The 18,094-nt window shown below is 44.8% G+C and overlaps 1 protein-coding gene across 2 annotated transcripts in view; it reads right to left on the reverse strand.

The window, feature by feature from the left end:
- FGF10 (fibroblast growth factor 10) overlaps window positions 1–15,938 on the reverse strand; it is a 107,423-nt gene extending 91,485 nt beyond the window's left edge. Inside the window, exons 1-2 of one of the 2 annotated variants that reach the window (XM_077347079.1) lie at window positions 15,692–15,938; window positions 14,570–15,320 (exon numbers count right to left, since the gene is read on the reverse strand). In XM_077347079.1, the coding sequence (XP_077203194.1) occupies window positions 14,570–14,969 (400 nt within the window). In that variant the 5' untranslated portion in view covers window positions 14,970–15,320; window positions 15,692–15,938. Of the gene's footprint in view, window positions 1–14,569; window positions 15,321–15,468; window positions 15,544–15,691 lie in introns of those variants that run through there. The other variant, XM_077347080.1, reaches the window with a different exon arrangement.
- Between the last annotated feature and the right edge of the window lie 2,156 nt (window positions 15,939–18,094).

An 18,094-nucleotide genomic window follows, 5' to 3' on the forward strand; every position in this document is an offset into this window, starting at 1 on the left:
CAATGATGGCCCCCATGGACCATTTCACTGCCCTCTGCCCAAGGACCACAAAGCCAATCCAAGAATGCTCCCAGGAACTTGGGAACAGAGTTCTAAGCATGGAACTCTCAGTGCACATCTGATTGCTAGGAGTGCATTAAGAAAATGCAATGTCAGAGGTCACAAACAGATCCTGAGACCTTCTGTAGGCAAAACAAAATGCTTCATCTCTAAGCCCTCTGCCCTACATGACAAGTTTCTGCACCATAATTCCAACAGTTAAAGAAGAAACACATCAAAAATAGAAACCACTGACATTTTAAATTAGCAAGAAGAGCTTATTTATTTACAGACCTCCCCTCTCGGACATATTATGGTTGGCTTTTGTGTCCCGCTTTTCACTACCAGATGGAGTTTCATAGAGGCTTACAATCACCTTCCTTCCTCCCTCCACAACAGGCACCCTGTGAGGTAGGTGGGGCTGAAAGAGCCCGGACATCACTGCTCTATGAGAACAGCATTGAGCCATAGGTTACCCATCTGGCTGCATGCGGAAGAGTGGGGAACCAAACTTGGCTTGCCCGGTCAGAAGCTGGCCAATATTTTTCCCTCCCACAGAAAATAACCTCTTTACAGTACAAAAATACATAAGTATGTGTGTAATTATACGCATGTGTGTGTAATTGCATGCAAGTGAAGTGTCACTTCTGACTTATGATGACCTTAAGAAGTGTTGACCTCCAAAATGTCCTTGACAGCCTTGCTCATGTCTTCCAAACTGAAACAATACTACAGATGTAAATAATATTCACAAGCGGGCTTCCTCCACCCCACCCCCCACCCCAGTTCCTTAACCCCCCCCCCCCCCCCCAGTACTCCTGCTTCTCCCAAGTCTGGAATATTTCCAGGCCTTCACATCTCTAAGCAGTGCTAACAGTGAACAGAAGCTTCTGGGTGAGGAAACACAGAAGGAGAACATGAGCAATCAATGAGAACAAGAAAAAGGAGAACTTCTTTCATGTGTATATGTGTGTGGGGAAGGTCATGACCTGGGCTGACACACCAGAGAACAAACTGAATGTGGTTATTTTTCTTCTGCTGATGTGTATATTAAGACACACTGAACTGTGATAACATTTTATTTATCTGCAATTCCAATCTTACCTTTCCTAGTAATGCCAAAGATGTCCTAGGTCAAATACTTATGTAGAGGGTAAATGCATTGATTATCGTCCAGTAAATGCAGGAGGAAATTGGTCTTATCTGAACCATGAAAGAAGGCAATGCTTTCATAATGACACCCTATCTCTAAACAGGCAATAACTGAATGCAGAGCACAAGCTAAGGGTAGTAAAGAGGCACAGTCCAGTTGTCCACCATACAAGGGAATCCACTTTGAGCATCTTCAATGATTTACTGTTCCAATTAGAACAGAGTGTTCAAAGAAAGAACACCAGCGACCCAGTTTAAAAGCAAAGAATGCCTGTAAAAGCATTATTTAAAATGAATTACTCAAGCCACATTTTAAGCATGTCCTGTTTCATGGACCACATTTAGTAAACACCTACACCCAAAATATAGGCTTGTTTTAATATTCCTTCCACTAAGGAGTAGAATGGAAATACTAAATTTACCCCGTTTGGGTTATGTATATAGAGAGAGACAGCTATATAATCTGAACTTCAGAAAGGGGGGGGGGGAAATCAGATGTTTCTCAGAACGCCTGTTCTCCCAATTTATTCCAAAGCCTCGGGGTGGATTCCAACAAGATGAAAATATAAAACAAATAGAAATTAAAAAGAAAAAATTAGCATATAACAGTAAAAGCTGCTTTTATTTCAGAAGATCAAAGACGAAGAAGAAACCACTCAAAGTTGACAGTTCTACTTCACTATGCAGAAGAAGAAGATGCAGGGGTTCTGTATACTGGTTCAGATATGAAAAGGTTGCCCTACTTCATTCACCCTGCTCACAGCTGATTTCTTTCTTTCTAGGTCATAAAAAATATCCAAAATGTAATACAGGAGAAAAGATTCAACTGGTTATGCCAAAGATGACTCTCAAAAGAAACACAGTTCTAGAAACATCAGCTTTTGTCCCAATTACTACCTTCTCTACCAGACCTACTGAAGCTCAAGTTTGCTCCTCACACACTGAATTTTTATCAACATTCATCAAGATTGCATCAAGCAAAAATGGCACATACTTCTGGTTTGATATCTAAGAAAAGACGGTGGAACCCAAAATGAAAAGATGATAGCTATATGGTTGGTGGGTACCAATGTAAACAAGGAGAAAGCTGGTCAACGAAAATCCTGTAGCATTTTGGATCCAAGCATGCATGAAGGGAGCAGAAGCGGTTGCAGCAAGGACTTAAAAATATGCATCTTCAGTTACTGTTGCCAACTTCCAGGTGGCACTTAGAGATCTGCTATTTCCAATGAACTCCAGATTATAAAGATCATTTCCCCTGGAGAAAATGGCTGATTTGGAGAGCAGATTCTATGGCCCTATATCCTATTGAGGGCCTTCCCCTCCCCCAAACCCCACCCTCCACTCCCAAAATGTCAGGTATTTCCCAACACATATTCCATATGTATTATTCAAAAAGGCTTTTGGCCCAGTTTGTCTTTCAAGAAAAGGTACTCAAATAGGCTTCAATTTTTAAAGAATTGAAACACAGTTATCAACAACATAAATATAGTCCAGAACTAAATAACATGCATTGTCGTGCTGGCTTGATAAATGTAATGATTTAGAAATTCTTAAACCATTAGTTGACAATAACTGACTGGTCAATTGACGGAATTCTTTTCAGACTGTCAACCCTAAAGAATTTTGCCAGCCCAAACTGCTGAAACTCGGTAGCTCCATTTTACAACACCGTGTAGGAAGGCCATTCCACACCAATGGTCATGTCACTGTACATAATTCAGGATAGATTTACAAGAATCACCATAGAACATCACTACCACTTTCTTGCAATATGTTTGTTTTATCAAGTTTTATGCAGCAGGAACTGAAGTTCCAACTGAGTTTAGTAACTCAGAGCTTATCTCATTTGCCTCTGTCAGTTTCCCTGTCTTAATCACTTCCCCATCTCTCTGGAATCCTTATTTCACCTGTGAGGGAAAACATACAAGCATTAAATAGTTACACACACACTCCCCGATAAAACAGCAGCCATGAAAGGGCATAAACCCTGGAGGAAACCAGCACAGGAAAGGATTCACTAACTTTCCTTTCTCTTCGCCTCAATTTGGATCAGTTTCCTTTTCTTCCAGAAATATTTTAAAATGTATGACAGTGGTTTGTTCCATTTCCACTTCTTTACCTGTAACTTATGTACACATACATGAAACCCAACTGTGTTCAACAGGATGTTCCACTGAACTCTAATTACATCTGAGTAAATTTCAGTGTATATGCAGTCATTGGCTGCTTCTTTCTAGGTCAAATCTGGCTGCCTGAAGCAAAATTCCCTTTCAAGCCCATGCTCTTCACTTAAGCAACATGCAGAAAATTAGCCCGGTTGAAATAGTGTGGGACACTCTAGCTCCTTTGGCCTTTGTGTCAGTTTCATCTTAAGTTGTCAGGGTGATTCTTACCAAATGTTTTCATAGACATTTCTAGCAGGTGGCTATAAATCAGTTTTATGAAGACAAAGGCTCCTTACAACTGTATATTTTAATAGATTTATGATAAAGCTAGGGGTATCCGTGCAGAGGGTCTGCCCTATGGGAATGAGTAAAGGTAACAAGAGAGTGTCATGTAGACACCAAAGAATACAATACCTTCCGCATTCATAAATCCCAAATGCCCAGAGTTGTAAGTCACTGGTTATAAATTATGGAGTTGAGCTCCAGGAACAACTGAGATTTAAATGAGAAACCAGTTGGTATAATAAAAAGCATACTGCTTCCCTACTCAGTACTTATTAGGAAGCAGTACATAATTTCCGATTTTCTCTATGCCTATTTTTTAAAACTGTCAACAGCATGCCCTGACGCTTATGGGAGGGAGGGTGGAATGAAAACAGTAAACTGGGAAGGCTTAGTATAAGAAAAGCAATTACTGTTTAATATACAAAACCAATTCTCAAAGGAACTTAAGGTGATCATGAGGAAACAATTAGAGTAGTTTTATCCCCCACCCCCAGCACACACCAGGGTCAGTTGCTTTTTATTCCGCTTAGGGTCTTGGAGGGGAGAAATACATATGAACGGAAACTGCAGAAGCATAGCACTCAAAGCAAAATAAGGAAATAATAAACAGGACAATGGGTAAACTCCTAATGAATAATATTCTTCTTGGGAGTTCATAGTCCGACGAAGAGTGCTTGCACTTGAAAGCTCACGCCCGGAATAAATCTTTGTGGGTCTTAAAGGTGCTACTGGACTTTATTGTGCTATTTCAGACCAACATGGCTACCCACTTGAATCTATCCAAAACCAAAGGAGAACTCTGGGTAAGAGTTCCAAAAGCATCCCCACTCACTATTGATCTACTCTTACAACAGGAACAAAAAAATTCTGGTTGTATTCTAAATTGCATCTTAATCCTATACCAGATAATAGTAAGGACCAACAGTTGGACAGTGCCCAATATAAATTAAGGAGGGAACTCAGGAAGACATTCAATAATTCCTTGTAGGCAAGCAGTGGTCTCAAGGCAGACATCAGTTGCTTCTCAGATAATTTTGTGGGAAAAAAGGTTCCTCAAAGGGGGAAAAAAAGGCAGAGACCACTTGTATACAACCAGCTTCAAAATCGATTGAAAGTAATCATAAGCTTCTAAAGTTCCCACTGAATTTTAAACTGATCCTCATCCATGTACTAGATTCTGAAGTCAACAACAAACCAAAGCTACTTCTTTTACTTTAATGTTTCAAAATATGCAACACAGAGATATAGAGTTTCGCATAGATGTCCTCAACCTTTTTGAACCTTTAGAATTCTGACACAGTATGTTGGGTACAACCATATGATAACTGCAACAAAATGGCTACTGCAGTAAGTGGAACCGGCCACAAAATGGCTGCCGCAGCTAACATTCAGCCACACAGTGAAGATCTTTGTGTTGTGATAGCAGGGGCGCCTAAAGGGACATTTTAAGAAAACTGCACCGTGGAGATTCAGAAGCCTTTATGGGCAAAAGCTGCACCTGGACCTGCCTATTATCGTGGGCACAAGGAAGCCTGTTTGCAGGTGCTGTGGATCCCTATTAAGGGCATGTTATTAACACTCACTGCAATCCCTCTGAATAAAAGAGACTTGGGTTGGGGGCAATTTGACAGGGAAAAGGTGGATGGATATGTGGGCTGAATACTGCTCCATCCACCAGTATTTAGCCCCCAACTAAACCACACTTTTAATGCTGTGTACTGATTCCCATAACTGGCTTTGGGGAAATTAGCTGCAATACAACAGTGGTAGGATGAGAAACATTAAATGTTCATGCACATTTTATCCCCAAGAGTAGATTCCTTATAATTGGGGTTCTATTACATAGATTAGGTACAAAACACTCCACCCCCCCCCATACACACACACTCATATTGATCTTCTAGATTATTTATAGTTATTTACAGTTACTTTGGACTTTGTATTCAAAAGTTGCTCTCTTCATAGAATCATAGAGTTGGAAGGGGCCATACAGGCCATCTAGTCCAACCCCTTGCTCTACGCAGGATCAGCCCTAAGCATCCTAAAGCATCCAAGAAAAGTATGTATCCAACCTTTGCTTGAAGACTGCCAGTGAGGGGGAGCTCACCACCTCCTTAGGCAGCCTATTCCACTGCTGAACTACTCTGACTGTGAAAATTTTTTTCCTGATATCTAGCCTATATCGTTGTACTTTAAGTTTAAACCCATTACTGCGTGTCCTCTCCTCTGCAGCCAACAGAAACAGCATCCTGCCCTCCTCCAAGTGACAATCTTTCAAATACTTAAAGAGGGCTATCATGTCCCCTCTCAACCTCCTTTTCTCCAGGCTGAACATTCCCAAGTCCCTCAACCTATCTTCATAGGGCTTGGTCCCTTGGCCCAAGATCATGGTATTTGCATGAGTGCTACATGATGTTTCGGTTAGAATATAAGAGTAGGACTACCAAGGCCAATGTTTAAATCACCACCTAACATTAAAAAATAAACTCACTTGGTAACCTCCACACCTAGCCAACGTACTTCAAAACACTGTTGTGAAGACACAATGAAGAAGAGCATTGTTGTTCTGGGTTACTTAGAGGGGTTCCCAAATTTGTTGAACCCGTGCGATTCTGAAAGCAGGCACTGGGCAGCACCCCAAAATAGTTCCCAAGGGGCACAGCTTACCACAAAATGGCTGCATGGAACCTGCCACAGAATGCTGGGCCTTCTGTAGCGGGCTTCTTGTTCCATTTCAAGTCTGTTCCCAAAGATTGTTCCCGCAGACATGAATGTGACTCCTCCTGATCTTCTGAAGCCCTTCCTGTTTTAATGGGATGGACTGGTTCCTTGGAGGTAAACCACCCTGAGATGAACAATTTGATAGGGGCGGTCTATAAATGTAAATAATAAATAAAAATCAGATACTTTGAGGAAGAGGGAAGTGGGCACCAGGAACCAGACTAGTGGGTACTGTAGCACCCGTAAGCACTGTGTTGTGAATCACTGATCTAGATAAATAGCCTTACCCCATATATCTCATATAGACATCCCTATTGAATGTTCAAAGTTTAATTCCAAAAGATGAAATGCATGGTTGCCTTACTGCAGATTAACATTCCCTTTCTATATACACATTGCCAAATGACCCCAAATCTGGTCCTTTTTTTTTCAATTCTGCACATTGCTGTGGGGCTTCTTCCTCCCCAAACTTTGCTTAGGTACTCTCTGGGGGAATGTTGAAAAAGCAGTGCTTTAATGCTAACCCTTTGACTGTTATTTCACACATGTTAGCAGTCATCACCAGAGAGAGAGAGAGAGAGAGACTTACAGCTGCTTTATTCACTCCTGGAATCAGCTTTTCAAGCTCAGCTTTTTTCAGAGAAACCTTTGCAGCTGCAACACTGAAGTAAGCTGGAGAGCCGTATGGATAAGTTTCAGGGCAAAGCTCTAACTGCAAAGAAAATAAAACAAAAGCCACTCCACCCTACGCGTATCTAGTGACAGATATACTCCAGGCAGGGCTAAATTATGCAAGCTGTCCCAGGCTTTTTGACAGTACCGCCATCATTCACCTCCCCCCCATCGCCGAATCCTATTATCTTAAAGGTATAAGAAAGGCTGAGGTAATAGCACTATGTAATCAAGTTGGGAAACATCTGCCAAAGTAAACCTTTATTTAGTACTTAATATACAGAATTTATGGACCTAACCTGCTATTGAAATGCATCTTGTTTAAGCTACTTAGCAAGTCCTGGTTAGCTTCCCATCCAAGTGTTTATTCTGAGTCACTCTCTGCAACCCTAAGCCTACTTCGAAAGGAAGGCCGAGAGAACTCAGGCTCAGAGTAAAATGTGACACCGGGCAGGCAAGAATAAATTACCCATTCGGCACTGTACGTGCCTATGCCTTATTTAAACAGGTCCTTTGCCTGCTGTATGGACAATGTTAGTGTGCCAATGTTCGCCATAGTTAGAGATGCCTAGTGTACGCTAACACTGCCCGTGCAAACAGTGTGCCAGTTTAAATAAGACATGGGCATCCAAATGTAACTGAGTCTCATTGGAACCTGCTTCTGAATGAATTTGTTTTGTCTGGGCTGATCCTTTACGAGCTTTATTGACAAAGAAGCTGTTTTAAACTGAATATGAACAGCTTCTTTAATACGAACAGCTTCTTTAATACGATTTCATTGGCATTCTACTAGAGATTTTTTTAAATCCAATTTTGCAGCCCTTCCTTAAAAGTTAAATTTGAACCGACCTCGTTGAAATTTAGTGATGGAAATGGTGCACAATGCAGCCAAGGTTAAGTATTTCAACATGCAAACCACACTTTTTACCTTCTCGATAAAATCCAGGAAAGCTGCGCATAATGCTTGTGCTTGTGGCTGGGCTGCACTCGTATTCAGCTGTATTAATTACAGTTACTGTGCATGGCAAAATAATTTCCACTTTCATGATGTCTCACTTTAATATTACACTAATATTCAGTATACCAGTATTTTTATCTACCTGGAGCACTGTAGTGATGTGGGTAAACTAGATTTCAGAAACTGACAAGCAGCAAACTCAACACAGCAATAACACAGGAACGTGGAAATGTGGACATAATCTAGCTCTTCCCATGATATCACTGGAATGTCATTTGTTTAAACCTGACACACTCATACCCTCTGATTTCAACTGAACTTAAATTCTAAGTATTTCAGACATATCTAGTTAAGAATACTTCCTTACTAACTCAGACACAGGCAAAAAGATAATAAATTAGGGCTCTCAAGTAGACAATTTAATGACTGCAAAGTCTCATCAAATATCAGGCGTCATGAAGCAATAGATACTTCACCAAGAGGTTGACTACTGCTTTAACAAGGTACCATATATTGACAAACCTCAAGAGAGGCCAGCTGACTAGTTACAGTAACTTCCCATTCATCCCTCCCAGGGGAGGTTGAGGGCAGTTCTTTATATGTTAATTTACTGCCTCAGGCTTCTGCTTGGAATATATAGGAAAAGGGTCGCTGGGGAAAAGGTTTTTTTTTTAAACCTTTTCCACTTCTCCAAAGCTTCGTTGGCTTTGTGGGGAAAGACTCAGGAGCCCTACAGTTGAAGAAGCCTTTTAAATTGGGGAAGAACATGAAAATAAAAGATCATACTCTTCCCTGAATATTCAAAGGGTCACTGGGAAAAAGGGGTTTTTTTAACCCTTTCTTCCACTTCCAAAGCTTCAAGGTGGTTTTGTGGGAAAAGTCTCAGGAGAGTCAGCTGACCGAAGCTACAAATTAGCATTAAAAAAAAAGAAAGCTTCAATGCATAAGTGGATTCTCTTCTTTTTGTAAAGTTCAGTTTTTTTACAGCATGCCTCAGGCACAGTTTTCATACTGTTAACTGTAGAATTCTTACCATATGAAACACTCTACAGAACATAGCTTTATGCCACCTGGAAAGAGCGCACAATGATTATAAGGAGATCCTGGTAATCAACATGGTATGCTCTTCCGCACTACACTCATGTTTAAGAAAAATGCAAAACTTGTGGCCAGCCTGAAAGCCCATAGATATACAGATAGTCAATAGACAGTACTCTATCCCAACTGCATTCCACGTATTCTGTCTGAAATGTCCGCATCACCATGCCTCATATTAGCATTGGCACTTACCATGGCACTTACCATGGGAAGGCTATTTGTAGAAGATTCCAGAAGCAGCACTTAGATGCTCCTAACCAATGGTCCACCAATTCTGCTACTGTCCAAGTTTCCCTGCACCTTTCTTTAGAGAATCATACCAGGATTCAGTATTGGCAGAAAGGCCGGAGAAGCAGAGCAGGCAAATATTTTGTTTCCTGAGCCGATTTCTCAAAATCAGGAGAAGGTTGGTATGTGGTGTCAGGCACCTATGAGCTAGATCCTTTAAGCTGAAGGTGCAATCCCACCCTGCTCCACCTGCCACCACACTGGTTTCCTGGACATCACCCGACCATACTTTTTAGAAAACTCTGCAGGTATGGTACCAAAATGAGGAAGTACCCAAGCTCTCTTGTATATCAGCCCCAAGCGGGGCAAGATGAAAGTGTCTTTGAAATCATAATTATGATACTGTTCTGGATTCCTGCAGGACCATACACACTTGGAGTTCTTCATCTTGGGTTGAAAGTTCTCCATGATCCCAACCACACAGTTACCTGTCAAGTTAAGGACATATCTACATAAAGAGCCAAAGTTTTACAGGTTCTCATTCTGCCTAAACCCCCATTCCACAAAACAGAAGCAGGAAATTGTACAAATCTAGCCAGTGCGACAGTAGCACTAGAAACCCTACACAATATTATACCTTCTGCTCCCAGGAACAGCCTTCTCCCACACACTATGGGGGTTTGTCCCTTGTCAAGCTAGCGATGCTAGCTTTAATACACAGCTGCTGTTAGTATAAAGGTAAAGGTATCCCCTGTGCAAGCACCAAATCATGTCTGACCCTTGGGGTGACGTCCTCTAGCGTTTTCATGGCACAGTCAATACGGGGTGGTTTGCCAGTGCCTTCCCCAGTCATTACCGTTTACCTCCCAGCAAGCTGGGTACTCATTTTACCGACCTCGGAAGGTTGGAAGGCTGAGTCAACCTTGAGCCGGCTGCTGGGATCGAACTCCCAGCCTCATGGACAGTTTCAGACAGCATTTCGGTCGCTTACCACTCTGCGCCACAAGAGGCTCTTTTGCTGTTAGTATAGTGATGTGATAAATAAAAGGGGGACTTCCTTGTGAAGAACCACACTGCAGCTACAAGAGGATGCATGCTGTTGTCTCCCCAGCTATTGTTGTAAAGAATTCACTTGCACAATTAGGAAAAACAGCATGATGTGGGGGGGGGGGGGGGTTTACATGACAAAGCCTTTTATAAAAACATTAAGTTCTCCTATTGGTGCCCCACCCTGAACTGAGTGGCCTAGGCTAGCTCAGCCTCATCTCGGAAACCAAAGTGGAGTCAGCCCTGGTTAGTACCTGAATGGGAGACCAACAGGGAAGTCCAGGGTTGCTCTGCAGTGGCAGAGAATGGCAAACCAACTCTGAATGTCTCCTGCCTGAAAAACCCGATGGAAGAGGTGGCCAGAATGGGGCTCTCCAGATGTCCACACACTACAATTCCAGTATGCACAGACAGGGACTTGTGGAAATTGTAGTCCGCATACATCTGGAAAGCTACAGACTGGTCACCCCTGCCCTATGGGGTTGCCACAAGTCAGCTGTGACTTGATGGCACTTACACACACCACACATGCACACAGGTGCACCTGAAAGTACCACCTTTTAACTTGTCCCATTCAATGCCTTTACCAGCAGTCTGACACACAGAGGTCTTGCAGGGAAAACGTGTCTGAACTACTTTATTTTTGTATGGCAGGCACACTGTTACAGCACAGGAGGACAGACAGTGAAGAAAAATAAAATAAAAGAGGCAATCCTGTTCCCACACTCTTTTTGCTGAAGTACTGCAGTGAAAATACTGATAACAACAAAGCACCTTTTTACTCCCTCTTGGCTGAAGGTGCAACAGCTTGCTATGTTTATTCGCAAACTAGTCCAAACCTTTCTCCCCAGAAATAATTCATGAAAAACAAAGAGCACCAGAACTGCATTCTGGATCCCACTGAAGTGATATCTAAGCCCACATTATCTTTTCCTCAGGAGTGGCCAATCTCTGGAAATCTCCCAAGCAGGGTATGAAGTTGACAGTCTTCACCAGGACTGCTGCTCAGAGATGGAGGCTCAGTTTAACTATCATGGCTAATATGAATGCAACTAATATGTTAGAAGAAATGCACTATCTTGCAGCAACGGAATGCCATATATGAACAATGCATGTATTAAGCGAAGGCCAGTTGGTTCCAATCAGCTTGGGAAGGTTAAACCCAAATCTTAATACCATGAGCAAAGAAGGTGGGGGGGGGGAGTTATCAAGAGTCCTGCAGCTTACTTCTAGCATAAGGTGACAGAAGCTAACAAATTTAGGATGCTAAAATGCCCCAGAGAATATCTCACAAGAAGTGAAAAGCATGCACAACTCCCAGAACCTGCACTTCCCATAGAAACAGCCACCAGCTCTGTAAGGGAATACCTCAAAATGAATAAGGGCAACAGGAACTAAAAACAGAAGTCTGCATCATATGGCACAGTCGACATATGAAACATTCAGTATCCAGTGTGTATGTAGTTCTACCCCACTCCCTTTGTAACAAGGGGAACATTCCATGACAAAAAAGAATGCATAGTGGGCCTGGGTATATCCAGGGTTACAAAAAACAAATCATTCTCTTTATGTGGGAACCCCCAAGAATGTCAGATTCTTGAGTTTGCAAAGCCCCATGAAGGGGGCTCACATCAAGTTCCCTTGACAGCCTCTAACACCTAGGTACCAACACAACAGGCATCTCACACAAAGACAGAGGTGAAAGGTAGACATCCCATTCATTTCTTCACCACAACCCTTCAAAGAATGTTCAGTAGAGGGAAATGTTTGGCCCACGACTTCCCTAATGAACTTCCATTGCCCAAGCAAACACTTGAGTCCAAGACTCCCAAGGTCCAAGGGTGTCCTCTACACCATGGGTAGTCAACCTGTGGTCCTCCAGATGTTCATGGACTACAATTCTCATGAGCCCCTGCCACCGTTTGCTGGTTCAATGTTTATAATGGTCTTGCTTCTACTGCAATCCATGAAGCAGGTACCCAAGAAGAATCTTAGTCATACAACTATGTTCATTTTCACAAAAAACATAAAATAAGAGTCAGCCATATAGTAGCTCCTTAACAGATACGGCACAAATCAGCAACGTGTGGTAACTGATACCAAGCTACTTAAGCAGAGAATACAGAGTCAAGTGTACCAAGCCGGGCCACCATATAAGAATTCAACGTTCTCCAAGTCCAACTGTTTTATCCAGTTATGCATAAACAGTTTATCTTCTTTAAGGTCCAGTACCTTCCTCCCACAGTCCCTGAACTGCAACATGCCCATTTTTTTAAAGTCTTGTTTTAGTTAAATGAGTGCTGATGGAGTGGGTGACCAGTGTAGGCAGGAAATTTCCATTTAGCTCGCATGGGGTTATGGGTTCGAATCCTGTAGAGAACCATAAGGGTGGTTATGCCTCTCGATTTTTCTTCACACCCAATAAAGGAAACCTGAGTGTAAATGAGCTGTGAGTTAAAATGACTGTAGGGCCCATCTCTGTAGCTGACCCTAACTTACATATCCCTTATTGTTTTGGAAAATGCAAGGAAAACCGCGAGGTCTGCCAACCTGGGCCTCTTAACGCAAGCACAGAGTCCAAATGTGATCAGAGACAAAAAGCTGCCTGCCGTCTCAAGGAACAGCTACCAGCATTTCAACGAGCCTCTAAATGTATTCACACAGCTTATTCAAACATATCAATAATATGCTGTCCTGAAGCCTTTACACTCTCGTAAGCCTGTTGACTTTAGTTGACTTGCAAGGGTGGTAACTCTGGATAGGACTGCACTGTAAATCACCCTAGTCGCTAGGTCTCCCCCTCCCTCCTTTTTTTTGTCTTGCAAGGATGGAGTCACTTAAAATTACAATGAAAGAGCCTGTGATTTACTGCAGTTACTTATACTGAGACTGTGCAGGCAAAGGAAAGTGACTTGAAGGCTACAGTTCTCCAATTCTGCTCCTGGAAAAAAAGTTAAACATGACTGACTTTAAATACATATATCGACCCTCACTTTAAAAAAAAAAAGAGAGAGAGAAAAGGGGGGACAGAGATGTGTGTGAGGTCTGGGTGACTGGATGTAGCCCCAGATGTTTACAAGGCTTTCTCAGGGCTGCAACACGAGACCCCTTAGCGGGTGTATGGGGGGGGAGGAAGTCCTGACAGGATGCCACTAGAGCAGCATATATATACACTATTTGACAATGCAGAGTCACAATTAAAAAACAGAGATGCAAGAAGCACATGCCTGAGTTTTTTAAAATATTAAGATGTTATGAGTTGCCAGCCAAACAGGGAGGGGAAAAAAGTTAAGATAAAGGGGGAAACCTGTCTTTTTAGTGAAACGGGTGAGCCCCCTGGGAGAAGCAGAGCAGGGAGCTCTGCCAGACTTTCAGCCACTTGCCTCCCCACACTCAACACCCCTTTTTTAAAAGGACTGATCCAGATTTCAAAATTATATCATTCCCAAGTACATTTTTTTTCAGTTCAAGGCATCCTCTCGGTTTCCCCAGAGTTCCTAACCTGTCGATCTGACACAATTTCCAGAACCAACCTAAGACACCACTGCCTTTGTATTCCAGTCTGCACAAACCCCATAGGATAAAGAGTTTGAAATTAAGCAAATGGCAACTTCGCTCTTCTTGCCTTCCCACCGTCACTTTCTCCCTCCTATCCAGGGGGCTCGATTCAAGCCAGAATTCACTGCAGATCTGCATTTGCAGAAATGATGCTCTGGACACGGCAAAAGGAGAGGGGGGGGGATGAGATGCAACACCCCCTGTTCATTCACCCTCTCCTTTCAATAAAATGATGGCAAAGACCAGCAGTTTCCAGGAGTATCCCGAAGTAACAAGGCCAACCTCAACCCATTTGTCTCCCAGGACTGACTGCACTGCCGAAGACTGCACTGTGACAACCACCTCCCACTTCCCCCAGGCACACACCAAATGTCCAGCAACTTTAAGGGGCTGCAAAGGAATTTGTGCAAAACTTCGTTCGAATATTGATCAGGCAGATACTAAGGGAGGCGGCCAGCTCGGGGATTTGGGGGGAGAGAATGTCTGTAAAACCTCACTCCGAGACACAAGTGCCCCGTGCCAGAACTCAAGCGTGCGGGATGTGCGCGCACCCCCACGACGAGGCGGCGGCGGCGGGGCCTCTGGGCATGTACAGAGCGCCCTCGGGCCGGGCGGCGCGAGCGAAAGCCACGGCGCTACTTACTGTCCGGGCAGTCTTGGCTCTTGGTGCCGCTGACTTTCCCGTTGGGCTCAATCCGGAGGAAGAACTTGTTGTAGGAGTACAGCTTCCTCCAGTGCACGTCCCCGCTGAGGTGATAGTAGCTCCGCACGTGTCTGCCGGCGCTGGCCGGGGAGGAGGCGGCGGCGGCGGCGGCGGCCGAAGACGACGACGAGGAAGAGTTGGTGGCCTTGGGGAGCGGCACGGCCCGGCCGGGCTCATGGCAGGGCAAAGCCAGCGCGGACATCCAGAGGAGGAGCACCACGAAGCAGCAGCCGCCGCAGGAGGCGGAGGAGGAGGCGCTGGCGCTGGCGGAGGCGGCGGCGGCGGGCAGGTGGGCGAAGGCGGCGGCGGCGGCACCCTGTGTCAGTCTCCATTTGCACATTGTCCTGAAGCTCTGGGCGCTGCAGAGTGCCTCATGAAAAGGAACATGCTGGAAGGGGGCGCCGCGGGCAGAGGCGAGGGGGCGGCTGAGGGGCTGCGCGCCCGCTTAACGCCCGCGGGGCTGTGCGCTGGCCTGACGGGAGGGCGCCCGCATCCATGCCGCAGGGGGCCCCCCCACTACCGCCGCTCCTTCCCGCCGGGGCCTGGAGGGCGCCTCCGCGTCAAAGACCGAGTCCCGCCGGGAGCGCTCCCCAGCCCAGCCCCGGAACGCCGGCTCCTGGTCGGGGGGCGAGCTTAACACGGCGGCCGCCTCACTCCCGGTCCCGGCCGCACCATCTTCGAGCAAGCGAGTCTGGAAAGAAGAGAGGGATGACAGGGGAGTGAACAACCGCAAGAAGACACCCCCCCCCCACACACACACTTATTCCCCCCCAAAAAAAAAAGTTTTGAAAAGATCGGAAGAGGAGCAGACGGAGAATCCCCCCCTAGCAGCTCCGCACCTCTGGAGTCGAGAAACGCACGTCCAGGGAGGGAAGGGAAAACGCGCCTCCCGTTTCTTTGCCCTCCCAAATAAACCTCTATCTCGACCAGACGGATCTTTTAAGAAAAGGAGAAATTTGGGGGGGGGGAGGAAGAGGGGGAGACGGGAGACATCAAGCCACCCGCCCCCTTCAGGCTCCCGACAGGTTGGAAGCCGTATCCCGAAGGCGAGAGATTACAAACCCGGAGAGGTGAGACTCTTGTGCCTCTGTGGCGCGCAGGTTTTTATTTGCAGGGGGTCAAGCAGCGGCGCTGGGACATCTGAAACCCCTTTGCCCGGTTGCGGCGAGCAAGCGCCTGCTGGGAGAGAGCGAGAGCCGCCAGGATCTGCCCTTTCCCCCCCTTCCTCTCCGGCAGCGGCGGCAGCAGCTAATTGCTCCTCTCGCAGTTCTTCTGCAGGGATCTGCTGGCCACCAGCATGGCTTGGAGACTCATGCTTTACTAATTTCCCTGTCTTCCAGGCTCAGCCAATCCCCTCTAGGGAGCCCCCCCTCCTCCTCCTCTCCTCCTCCTCCTCCTGCTCTCTCTCTCTCTCTCTCTCTCTCTCTCTTTAACTTGTTTTCTAGAAAAGGATTTTTATTTTATTTTTTTGGCAGCGAGTACTTAAGAGCCACCTGGTGCTTGTTGCTTTGCTGACTCTCTCTCTTTCTCGCCCCCCCCCCCAAAAAAAAAGAAGGAAAGAAAAGGGAGGTGGGATTGGAAACAATATATAGCTCAAACCGACCCAGCAAAAACAGTTTATATGATGGTCAGAGAGAATATAAAAAAAGAGAGAGAAAGGAGACATAATTAGGTCCTTTTGCTCTCCTCTCCTCTGCCAGCTTCCACGGAGGTCTCTTGCTTCCCCCCCCCTTTTTTTTTAAATGAATCTGCGATTTCTCGCTTCCGTTGCTGAAATAAGGGGGGGGGGGTGGAAATCACACTTTAAAAACCAACACTTCCTTTTGGAGTTCCCCAAGATTTATCACTTCCAAACTCGCTTTGAAATAATAAGGTCCCTTAAATGGTCCACTTCTAATTGCTAACATGATTCACTTACCCAATTAGGCAGCTGACTTCAAAAGAAAATAAGGGGACCTCAGGTAGGGGAGGACTTAATGTTGGCATTGCAAACTTTTATCTGTAAAGCCTGTCTGTCATATTATTATCATGCGATTGCCTTTGCCAGAAAAGGGGCACATTTTCCAGTTTGAAAAACTTTCTTTCCCCAAAGTCCTCTATTGTTTCTGAAGGGCGTCTAATGATTTATTTTTCACAGAAGGTGCTGTTATTATCTGCCCTTCCCAGTGAATTTGTCATGTTTCACAAGGAATATCATGACAGATATACTAGGCTCTTCCTGTGCTGATCCCTGTTGTTGCCAACACTTAACAGGCTTCCAAGAGAACAGGCCAAATGTGTATACCTTCCTCAGTGCTAAGGAATGCCTCTCTCCAGATAGTTTCTCAGGATCTGCGAGACTGCCACACTGGAAGAAAGGACAAAAAAGAGTGTGTTGGTGGTGTTTGCCAGCATGAAATAAGGATTGCAACATTTGCAAGGCAAGGGGGTATTATTTCATGTTCTAAACGAATGCTAGAGAGGAAAAATTAGCCCTCTAAATAATGAAAAAGAGAATTGGATTCTCTTGTATGTAAACACAGAGTTTGCTTGGAAGAAGCATAATGTAAAGAAAATGCTGATCAATGGAATGTAATGGAAAAAACAGCCAAGGCATTATATATTGTGCATTTGGAATCAATCTTCCCTTAACTAGCAGAGCATACATACAGAACAAATAGTTCTCAGATTGGATTGATTAATTAGGTTGGGCTGCAGAGTTTATTGGTAATGCAGCAGTAGAAAATTAGAAATGATTTTCTTCAATTATGATGCGTACTCCCTCACCAGAGTCAGTTCTGAAATTTATGGCTTTTGATTGGGGAGGGAGGCATTTAAACTGCCTTTAAAATGAAAATAGAAAAGTTTAGTGGGTGGAATCTATGTGCTTTATTACATTGTTTGTGCCACTCCAAAATATTTCCTCTTCATATTTGAAGCATGCTCTCAGTGCCTTGGATGAATGCGTTGTGCTAGGCTATTTTTGAGGTCTTAGTTTAAATGCAAGGGGGGAAAGGGATCCTAAAGCACTGGTCCAAATTACGGTGGCCTAGAGCAGTGGTCCCCAACCTTTTTATCACCGAGGACCAGTCAACACTTGACAATTTTACTGAGGCCCAGGGGGGAGTAGTCTTTTGCCGAGGGATGTCACCGCCGCCACCTGAGCCCCTGCTCCACTTGCTTTCCCGCTGATGCCCCTGACTTCCCGCCGCCCTCTGGGGAGCGCTGCTATCAGCAGCTGCGCAATGCCACACCAAGGGGGAGCCCCAGCCATGGCGGCCGCTGGAGAGCACCAAAGGTGAGCCGGCGACAGAGTGGCAGGGCAACCCCCGAGGAGGAGGAGGAACCACAGCACGGTACCAACTGATCCACAGACCGGTACCGGTACCCAGACCGGAGGTCGGGGACCACAGGCCTAGAGGAACCAGAAATGGTGCCTGCTGTCACTTGTTTCTCAGATTCATAAGCAGACGTACACAGTACTGA

This window comes from Paroedura picta, chromosome 7 (assembly GCF_049243985.1).
Source record: "Paroedura picta isolate Pp20150507F chromosome 7, Ppicta_v3.0, whole genome shotgun sequence".
NCBI classification, from domain to species: Eukaryota; Metazoa; Chordata; class Lepidosauria; order Squamata; family Gekkonidae; genus Paroedura; species Paroedura picta.